Source organism: Alligator mississippiensis, chromosome 3 (assembly GCF_030867095.1).
Source record: "Alligator mississippiensis isolate rAllMis1 chromosome 3, rAllMis1, whole genome shotgun sequence".
Lineage (NCBI taxonomy): Eukaryota > Metazoa > Chordata > Crocodylia > Alligatoridae > Alligator > Alligator mississippiensis.
Genome location: NC_081826.1, coordinates 43889596 through 43900570, shown reverse-complemented (window position 1 = coordinate 43900570; position 10975 = coordinate 43889596). Strand labels below are relative to the sequence as shown.

Below are 10975 nucleotides of genomic sequence, written 5' to 3'. Positions count from 1 at the left end.
GGGCAAACCGGGTGGCTGCCCAGGGCCCAGACAGAAAGGGGGCCTGAAAACAGTGATTTTTTTTCCCCCTTGTCCGATTATGATTATTGCCTCTGGTGAAGGGAAGTCAATACTAGAAATTCGCCGGCAGCTGACAGGAGTCTAGGTACGGTGCTGCCTGCAGGTAGAGCAGGGCCAGGCTCTCAGCTGCTTTTCTTTGACTGGAGGCAGGCTCACAAAAAGCCAGTTTTGTTTGCACTCTGGTGTGGGTTTTTTGATTGGAAAAACAGAGCAGTATTTCTGCTGAGAACTCCTCCAGCCCCCAGCTATGGCTTGCTATGGGAAACCACTGCGTTTCCCCTGTGAATCATGCTTGTAAACCTAACAGTGCTACCTCTGCCCCCCATCAAGTGATCTCCGGGCTGAGCTGATTGAGAAGTCCTATGCAGGGCACGAGGCAGAGCGGCGGGGAGACCCCCGGGGGCGGCCTAAGGCTGCTTTGCGCCTAAAGCCAGCTGGCAGGGCATACCCCAGGCTAGGCGGGGCGGGGCGATGATACTCCCGTGGCCGCAGCCCGCGGCGCTTCCCGCCTTAGAGGAACCAGTGACGCCCCGCCCCCACCCCGAGCAGCTCCGGATTGGTCCGAGCGCCTCGCCCCCCCGCCTCCCTCTGCAGCCGCCGGGTCACGTGACTCCCTCTCGACAGCCAATGGGCGGCGGCAGGCGAGCTTTTATAAGCGGCAGCGCAGGCGGGCGCTGGCGCAGGGAGGCGGGGTGTAGCGGGCAGCGAGCGTCGCCGTCAGTAGTTCTGAGCCAGCGTCCCTCAGCGCCGAGCCGCCGCTGCCCCCGCCCCGCCCCGCCGGGCCCGGCTGCAGCCGGGGGCGCCTCCCAGGAGCTGGCCAGGTGCGGAGCGAGGCGGGGGCGGTCCCCGGGGCTGGGCGGGGCGGCCGCGGGCCGCGTGTCTGTCTTGCCCCCCTCCCCGCCCCGCTAACTGTCTTGCGCTCTCTGTCTTGCTCCCCGGGCGCTGCTCCGTGGCTGCTGGCGGCTTCTTGCTGCGCCAGGAGAATGTGCGTGTGCCCCGGGCCACGCCGCATCGGTACGTATGGCCGCGCGGGGGGGAGGGGGGAGCCGGGACCCGTCCCTCGCCCCGCCTGGTGCGCTTCGAAATAACGCGCTTTAAGCCCCTCCCCCTTCGGCGCAGCCTTGGCAGAGCCCTACGGGCCCCCGCACCTGGAGGCCGGGCTGGCCTCTGCCTCCCCACCTGGCTTCTGCCACTCCTGGCCAGGCACTAGAGGATGCTGGCAGAGTAAAGGCCCTTCTGGTTCTGAGTGGAAGTGGCAGGTGCAGAGTAATTTGCCTCACGTGGGTGTGGTGAAGCTGCTGCCGGGTTGTCTGCTGTCAGGTGGGGTGTCCTGGTCCTGGTGTGCAAGAGGTAGGTGGAGGGGTGGTGCGGTAGGTGAAGGATGCAGGCAAAGGAAACGGGCCAGCGTGCAGGGCACGTTGCAGGAAATGTGCAGAAGGTGGGTTTCATTGGAAGGCAGATTGGTTAGCATACATGGCGCTAAAGTATCAGGCTTTTATTGGGCCAAGTGTACGGTTGGTACAAATGTAGACGGGGTCTGACCGTACCCTTCAGTACAGTAGTTGCCCCTCCTCCCACCTTTTCTGCTACATGTGTTCAGGTGTTTTTAAGCCGTCTCAGAGGCGTTGGGTGTTGAGAACTTTGGTTGGGGTGTGCCAGTGCTGGGATCCAAGCTGGAGGTGCCTTGCTAGAGGGTCTTGCCCCTCTGCTCACGATCAGGCAGATCAGCATATTTCATGTGAGGCAGGATTTCTGCCCCATGGTCAGGTTGTGAGGGTTTTTGCCTTCCTTTGTAGCGAGGGGTGCAGTGCACTACCCATGATCTCTTGAGCATGTATTGACAACATTTCAGAAGCAGGGATGTTGGCTGCTGTGATTCCCCAGCTTTTCCTGTGGCGGGCTAGGGCATTAGGTCTGTGTTGTGTCCGGTTGGTGGTAGATTAGATTATGAATTGTATGGTATGGTTTCAGTAGGGATGATTCTGCCTCAGGCAAGTGGTTGGTCTCTGGAGGTCCCTTCCTGCCCTACTTGCCTATGATTTTTTTGGCATTATGAAGATGAAAGTGGACAACATGAGCCAACGCTCACCGTTGGGTTGTTTTTTTTTTTAATTTGATATCTGCCTTTGAATGCCCTACAAATTGTCCTAGTGATAAACCCAAGATTTTCAGCAGTTTAATCTTTGCTGGCAACATAGAGCCAATAGAACAGCAACTTTCCAATTGTATTTTTACCTCATAGGGATCCGCAACAAAGCTCTCGGCAATTCTGTCATTTGAACTCTGCTGCTGTTGCAGAGAGATATGACGTAGAACACAAACAGACTTTTATGTGCACTGATATGAAAATTTGATGCACTAAGTTTCAAAGATACTGCCTTTCTAGTAACAAGTATGCCTGCAGAACCTTTCTTACACTTTTGGCCCACAAAACTATGAATGTGTATCAGACCTAGTTGAACAGGTTGGATAGAAATCATTCCTGGAGAAATGCAGCCAAATTTACAATACATATTTTATCTTGAAACAAGACTTCAGATGTCTGCTGAGTGAAAGTCAATGCAGAACTACCTAAGTATACAAGCAGATGTTTCATTACTTTCCCTAACAGCGATGAAGCAATGAGAAACGGCTCTTTTGTTAGGCTTCCCAGACGTTGAGGGCCTTGTGAGGTGTAAGGAAAGTGGATATGAATTAAGTCAACTTTAGTCTAGGCAGATGCTGCATGCATTTAGAGGCTTAAGGCCTAAATCAGGAGCTAAAGAAAGAACAGAATTGTGAAGGCCTAGCGCTTATTGCAATACTCAGAAGTGCTCTCGCCTCTCCTCAGAGCCTATGCCCCATGGCACGCCGTACTCTCAAAACTCACTTTCCCTCCCTGTTTCCTGCAGGGTTTGGCCTGAGCGCCAGCTCAGCTTATGTCACTGCTTGTAGGTGCCAAATACTCTTCTCTAGTTGACTACCTTTGGCTGTCAAACAGTGAGCTTGCTGAGCTGTAGTGGAACTTAATTGCATAATTGTTTTTTTAATGCTCCAATAAAAACCTTTGAGGTATGTAGTAGTAAAATGTGTGCTTCTTCAGCCTTGCCAGTTAGTTCAGTACTCAGGAGAGGTTACTTAAGTAACTTAATCAAGATCTGTGTAAAGTATAGTTTGTAGTGTCTCTTGTCTTTCATCTTTTTCTTTTAAGAAACCACTTTCCATTCAATCTCATTCTAAAGTTTAAAAGAGTAACTGCCCTGTCCTTTTGCATGCAGTCTGAAATAATTTTTAAAAGAAATCCCTTTAAGATTAAGCAGTTTTTTCCAGAAGAATGTGGGAGTTTTGCCTTCTGCCTGCCTTGTGAATTGGACACTTGGGACAAAGAATGCAATGCAGGTTCCTAATATGATGATTTAGCAACATCAGCTAATTTGATTCTAATGTAAACTGGCATGAAGGAGGTGACTCCACATCTGTATGCCACATTGATAGGGTCTAATAAAAGATATCAAATTCACCCAAGGAACCTTTTCTGCCTATATCCTTAGACCAACACAGCTACAACCTAAACCCCTGCAACATTGATAGGGGTGCACTAATATTTTGGGGGCTGATACCGATAGCCAGTATTCAAGGAGGCATATTGGCCGATATCAATCCAATACAGCTGCCTCCAGATGGTAGGTTCAGTGTGGTGGAAGGTGGGGGGGGAGATCAACACCACCCCCCACCCCAGTGAGGAGAGGGTGCAGGGGTAGGCGCTGCCCAGTTGGGGCAGGGGGGCAAAACAGGCAGTGCTTGGGGGGGAGGGGGAGCAGCTCCTGCCTCTTTTTCCATCCCATGCAGTGAAGAGCCTTGAAGTGCTGACTCCAGCTCCACCCTGCAGCTGTTGCCTGCCCTGCATCATGCAGATCTGGGGGCACATGCCACCTGCCTCCCGGGGTGCAAACAGCAGTGGGAACTACCCCTACCCCATGAGCTGTGACTCTGTTGTGTGCCCCACTTCCCCTGACCTGGCTGGGCAGCACCTGCTCCTGCCCCCTCCCTCACCACATGGGGCGTTGATCTGTTCCCCCTCACGCCCCTACCCTGCCCTTCCGACTGACCAGCTGGAGGCAGTTCTCCACGCTGCCAGTTCTGCTCCATGCTGCGCTGCAGCTGCGCGCAGCATGGGCATTTATTGGCCAAATTATCAGCTCCATAGGGCCGATATCTGATATAGACAGTTTTCTTCATATCGGTACAGATCCGATATTGGACTGGTGTATCGGTGCACCTCTACTCATTGATGAGATGGGTATAGCAAAACTACATGCATTGTCCTAATTCCTGTACAAGGAAATAGTAAGTGGAGAGGGTACAGGAAAGCGGTATAAATTATTTGTAGGTTGCAGAATATGCCTTACAGTAAGCAAGAGCTAAACAGATGGAACCTGATCATTTTTTATGAGGGGTCATTTATTTGATTAGTTTATCAATATCGTCATTAGGGAAGAGGATATCAAAGGGCTGCTTAATCTGGTGCAGAAACCAATGGCTGGAAGCTGAAAGGAGACTAAATCAAATTGAATATATGCACAGATTTTTAACAGTGTGTAACAGACTGCTGAGGGCAGTGATGGATTGTTTCTTGATTTCTTCAAGCCGTGACTGGATGCCCTTTTGGAAAATTCAGCTTAGCCAGACAAAATTGTGGTTCAATGCAGGGTAACTGGGTGAAATTGAGTAGCCTGTGAATGTGCAAGGGAAGGCTAGAAGATGAAGTAGTCATTTATCGGCCTAAAGACTTAACTGAGGTCCAGAGTTGGTCATGTTTATACCAGCATAAGAGCAACACACAAATCACCCAGACTTCTAGACTTAGGGTATCTTCATTCTGTCCAGTGGAGAATCTATCATGTCCAAACTCAGTTCTGTGTTTAAATTATTTTTACATTTAATACATTTGAAAAGCAGAAGGTCAGTAGTATGTGGCCTAACCTATAGTTTCAAACCTTTTCTGGTTCAATTACCTTTGCCTCACCATTTAAATGTTGAGTTTCCCATTTAATGGAGCATTATTAAAATAGTTAGTAAACCAGAACTTAGTGTGAATTCCTTTAGATAGCTTATTGTAGTTATGGGACTGTGGCAGTAAACATCCATTTGTACATAATCCCTTCTTTGTGGCAAAAGTTATCCTGGAGATCGGTTAGAAGGAACTGATGTGAAAAATAATATAAAGGTGAAGGTGACTCCACTTGATGGTACTTCAGCTCACCTTTTCTAGCAAGATTTCTTCAGTGAGGGGAAAAAATGCCTACATAAGGCTTTTGGTGCCCTTGCATAATACAAGTATACACATAAAATGCTGTCATATATACTGCATTCATCATTTATAGCTGGTGTTTAATGCAATGTTTACAGAAATTGAGGAAGACTTAAACTCCACTATTGACCTTTGGTGCCTTACCATTCCTCTCCCCTGTTTTGCAATTTTACCCTCATTCAGACAAAAGGTATATGAAACTTAAGTTTGAAAATTTTCTAAATTGCTACTTTTGCCTGTCAGCAGTGATGAATTCTTTCTCTTTCCTCCTTTTCCTCTAAATTGAGGCCTGATTTTTGCCCTCTACAACATTATCTGGCTCCTGTTCTAGGAAGTTCAAGGGTGGGAAAATGGATCACTGTGACAGCCTTATAGGATATAATCTATTCGCTTGTTCATCCATTCAGCTTAATTTAGAAGTTGAATCAACAGCCCAAGGATGATGCTCTAATTTTTCTCCTTGTGTCTGAATTGGGTATAAAGCATGAAAGTACAAAAATCAAAATATTGAAATAACAGTGTAACTTCATTATCTTACTACAGGATAACTTCTTTTAGCATTTTTTGTAATTTATTTTCATCCAAAAGATTCAGGGTATATAACTTCCACACGTGATTGTGCTAAACACTAACTTGGTCTCAAGCAAAGGAGTGGGGAGGGGGCAAAATATGCAGTTTTCAGCTGTTCCACTAAGCCTAGTTATTTCTCTTGTCTTGCAGCAATTCCAGTCAGAAGCTCCAGGCTGCCATTATTCTCTGATGCCATGCCAGCACCAACTCATCTATTTCCATTGATTCGTAACTGTGAGATTGGCAGGCTATCCAGTGCTGTGTGTTATTGCCACCACAAACATCTTTGTTGTTTGTCCCCACCTCACTTTGCTCACAATCATTTGAGATATGCACCTCAGAAGAAGTTTGCAACACTTCATAGGCCAAAGGAGAATTTTAATCAGTTTATCCATGCAAGGAGCTATGTTTCAACACCACAGAAATTTTACCTTACTCCTCCACAGGTTAACAGCATTTTGAAGGCAAATGAATACAGTTTTAAAGTCCCAGAATTTGATGGTAAAAATGTAAGCTCTATTCTTGGCTTTGATAGCAACCAGTTACCTGCTAATGCTCCAATAGAAGACAGGAGAAGTGCAGCCACATGTTTGCAAACACGAGGGATGCTTCTAGGTGTATTTGATGGCCATGCAGGTTGTGCTTGTGCCCAAGCTGTCAGTGAAAGACTCTTTTACTACATTGCTGTCTCTTTGTTACCTCATGAGACTCTACTTGAAATAGAAAATGCGGTGGAGAGTGGCAGAGCTCTGTTGCCCATTTTACAGTGGCACAAGCATCCCAATGATTATTTTAGTAAGGAAGCTTCTAAACTTTATTTTAATAGTCTACGAACTTACTGGCAGGAGCTCATAGACCTCAACACTGGAGAGACCATTGATGTAAAAGAGGCTTTAATTAATGCTTTTAAGAGGCTTGATAATGATATTTCTTTGGAAGCTCAAGTAGGAGATCCAAACTCTTTTCTCAACTACCTGGTGCTGCGAGTGGCATTTTCAGGTGCAACTGCCTGTGTGGCTCATGTAGATGGTGTTGATTTGCACATTGCCAATACAGGTGACAGCAGGGCGATGCTTGGCGTTCAAGAAGAAGATGGGTCTTGGTCTGCTCTTAATCTGTCCTATGATCATAATGCTCAGAATGAGCGTGAAATAGAGCGAATAAAATCAGAACACCCAAAAGCTGAAGAGAAAAGTCTTGTGAAGCAAGACAGGCTGTTAGGCTTATTGATGCCTTTCAGAGCCTTTGGTGATGTGAAATTTAAATGGAGCATTGACCTTCAGAAGAGAGTAATAGAATCAGGCCCAGATCAGTTGAATGACAATGAATACACAAAGTTTATTCCTCCGAACTATCATACCCCTCCATATCTAACAGCTGAGCCAGAGGTCATACACCACAAATTAAGACCTCAGGATAAATTCCTGGTGTTAGCCACAGATGGCCTATGGGAGACTATGCACCGACAGGATGTGGTTAGAATTGTAGGAGAGTACCTCACCGGTGTTCATCACCAGCAGCCAATAGCGGTTGGTGGTTACAAGGTAACTCTGGGACAGATGCATTGTCTCCTGACAGAAAGGAGAACAAGAATCTCATCAGTATTTGAAGATCAGAATGCTGCAACCCATTTGATACGTCATGCAGTGGGTAATAATGAATTTGGCACTGTTGATCATGAGCGGCTGTCCAAGATGCTTAGTCTTCCAGAAGAGTTGGCTCGGATGTACAGAGATGACATTACTATTATTGTTGTACAGTTCAACTCACATGTTGTAGGTGCATGTCAAAATGAGGAATTGTGAACTTTTAAAAAATGAACAGTTTACCAAAGTTGTAACATATGGCCAGTATGATGAGCAGCAGATGAAAAAACACTTAATGAGCAAACAAGAGTATCTGCTCATAAGAACTAACTCATCACTCTTTCTCTCTTCCCCTTGTCTTCACCCACTCCCACCCCACCACAAACAATGAATTAACAGAGCCTTCCAAAAGAATGGCACAATTCTAAATGAGGGTCTTGCAACAACTTTGCACTACTGTTTTGATGCTGCTAGAGCAATGATTTGGATTTGGCTGGGCTGAGTGAGAAAGGGAAGGAGTGGGTAGTAATCTGATAAGCAAACTTGCTTTGGCTACTCACAACAAAAACCTGTTTTTAAAAAATGTACATATCTACATAGCTGTCTTTTAAGAAAGTGGAAAGACATTTTTTGAATATCAATTCCAATAGGGCTGATGTTTTTTTCCTGTAAAGTGAATAGTGATTCTGCATGTATGTGACTTGTTTTGACTCTGTCTAAGGGAAAGGAGCTAAGTAGCTATCTCAAACTAATTTTTCCCATTTGCACTTAGTGCCATTCATTTAAATGCATATCTGTGTAGAACATTATTTTTATGCAATCTTTAAGCCATAATATCTGGGGTTCTTATGCACTTATTTTATCCAAATCCATGCTTAAAATCTCTTGTGTACTGACACTTTCTGGCTTATTTGGTGTGTTTTTTGCACGATCTAAAGGGCAATAATGTCATTTAACCTTTCATTGAAAGGTAGATGCATATGAAATCCCATTGTGGAAGACTTCAGCTTGCATGGTTTGAAACCATGACTTTGCCTTTTGCAAAACATGGAATCACCTTCAATCAGAGCTGTCATGCCACCTCAAAAGGTCACATCATTGGCAGGCAGCACCACTTTCTGGTACCAAAAATTTCCCCATATCATATGGCAGATTCTAACATACTCACTTGAAGAGACTAGGAAATCACTGTTAACTGTTTGGTGGCTTTATAAATAAGCACTCATTTATTTTTGCTGTTGTGATTTCAAGTGGGTTGTGCTTACTGGATGTCTTAAATAATAGCTACTGGGGAAACTTGTATTTCTAGCTAGGTCTAAAACTTTATAAAAATTACCAAATTATTAAAGTATGTATGACTTGTAAATAAGCTTAATAGAGAAAGAAACGGACCTGCATGCTGTATCTTTAAAAGCTGCTTTCTTGGTGTTATGTTATCAACCAAGTGACATCATTTGATAGTCCTTTGTTTGTGTGCATGGTTTCTCTTCAAAATGTCATAATAGAAGAACGACTCTCTCAAAAATGGGTCTCTCTGGTGTAATCATTGAATTTTCAAACTTGATAGACAGTATTTTGGAATAGACTTTACAGTTGCAATTGCTGGGTGCATAAAATAGATATAAAGGCTGCTGTATTGGTCTTTGGTCTATTTTTTATATTTAAGCAACCATACGGAGTGAGGGTTTTCTGAACTCGCTAGTATCTGCCCTTTACATGTCTTTAAACGTTTAGAATTCATTTTCCCTTATTGAAAACATGGCGACTGGAGCCACAACAGTAACAGCTTGTGCTTTTCAGGAGATTGTATATAAGTAGTCTTATTAATCTTGCTCTGGTTTATAGGGGCTCTGGAGCAGATGTAGGCCAGCATGTTTAATCTCTTCCAAGCAGCATTACATTCAGGCATTTTTTCTGATTGATTTTATTTTTGTAATAAACTCTTTTGGACTTTACATAGCTAGTTATGATTTACTTAAGTTGACAATATGTTTTAAGAACCTGAGTTTTCTTGTCTTGGTTGGGTAAATCATTTGTTTTCCTAATTCTGGCAATATTGATGTTTATTAAGATTACTGTTTTTAAACAGTACTCCTATAATTTAAGCCATGCACTTGTGCTTATAGAAAACATTGATGTTTTGTAATCTTCAAGTGCTGTGCAGACTTAATTGCCTGCAGCCTTAATAAAATGTTGGTCTTCCCACCTGACTATTCAAGAAACTGTCCTTTACAGCAGAGTCTCCTGTTCTCCTCCTTCCCCAGAGATGGAGGTGGTCTGAAGGTTCACACTTTAAGAATAGGAATGACAGACTTTTCATGGGGTAGAGGAAACCTGGTAATGCTGTTAATAAACAACTTTTGGTAACTGATATTTGCCTTTGTATGTTAAGTATTAATGACAAAATGTCTTTGACTAGATTAGTAAGCTCATGTGTCCCCCTACACTGTTTCACTCAAGTACAAAATGAATCTAAGCTGTTACAATATTTAGACTTTCTTACATTTTTCTACTGTGTAGTACTTACCAAAATGTTTAATCCATGGGTCTTGAATATGATTTTGGTATAAGTTATAGAATTGGTCCTGTGTGTACAGCTTTTGGGAAAAGCTTTTTGTATGAAAGATGTCAGGATATGTACAGGATCAAATGAAGTGATATTTATGTATTTGGAGATTGATTCAACATGTGCGGTGAACTTAAGCAACGTAACTGCCTACCAAACATGGCGGTTATCTAAGAACAAACATCTTTTAGTAGACTCCAATAAAATGATCAATTATACATAAACTATGTGCCTTATGACCATTTTTTTAATTCTGCAGCTCATGGGAAATATTCTCCTGCCTTCCCTCTCCTGAAAGATGCCCAGTAAAGAGTTCCCAAGATATGTCTGCATTGCAGTGATGCTAGGAGTAGAGCCATATTTGCTAGTTCTTGTGCAAACGCGTGTGGTGAAACAGGTCCCTTCTTTGACGTATTCATTGCCTAAATGCACAAGGGTATAAGAGAAAGAAGAGATGAGACTTGACCAGGGTACGGTAGTAAGTTAGACTTGGTTGGTGCCCTGGCCACTTAATCATGCATTTCCGTGGACAAGGGGTGAGTTGTTTTTTGTTTGTTTGGGGTGATTTTTTATTGGAGACCATCATAGCTACAACACTTCTCATTTCTGGGTTATGTCATTTCTGATCCCAGCTGCTGTGAAGCCTTTTTCTTTCCATTATACTAATTGGTATATACATTTGTCCCTTGCTCTTCATGACTCTCTGAGGTACAAGCAGGACCAGGCAAGAACTACACTAGTGTTAGCTGATAAATTATGTGGCTGTATTAAACTTTTGGTCTGTATTTTTTCAACTGAATGACATCTAGTGAGCCACTCTGTGCCTGTCAACATATTCCAGATAACAGACTTTTATGCATAAGTCACTGCTGAACCACTTAGTGATGTTTTACTTGTATGTAA

The 10975-nt window shown here is 44.2% G+C and overlaps 1 protein-coding gene across 3 annotated transcripts; it reads left to right on the top strand.

Moving 5' to 3' along the window:
• Positions 1-740: 740 nt before the first annotated feature.
• Positions 741-10296, top strand: PDP1 (pyruvate dehydrogenase phosphatase catalytic subunit 1). 3 transcript variants are annotated; one of them, XM_014611667.3, is made up of 3 exons: positions 741-881; positions 1040-1074; positions 6071-10296. In XM_014611667.3, exons 2-3 carry the CDS (start codon positions 1044-1046, stop codon positions 7723-7725), a joined length of 1686 nt encoding a protein of 561 aa, XP_014467153.1. In that variant the 5' UTR covers positions 741-881; positions 1040-1043; the 3' UTR covers positions 7726-10296. The 3 variants fall into 3 exon arrangements, with proteins under 3 accessions (XP_014467153.1, XP_019351323.1, XP_006265113.1); XM_019495778.2 differs by lacking the exon at positions 1040-1074; XM_006265051.4 differs by lacking the exon at positions 741-881 and having other exon boundaries at positions 888-1074.
• Positions 10297-10975: the final 679 nt, after the last annotated feature.

What these genes read in the sequence shown, in the direction of transcription:
- PDP1 (XM_014611667.3), top strand. Translation starts at nt 1,044, where the DNA reads ATGTGCGTGTGCCCCGGGCCACGCCGCATCG. An exon ending in CCCCGGGCCACGCCGCATCG is followed by an intron (nt 1,075 to 6,070) that starts GTACGTATGGCC and finishes CTTGTCTTGCAG; the next exon opens with CAATTCCAGTCAGAAGCTCC.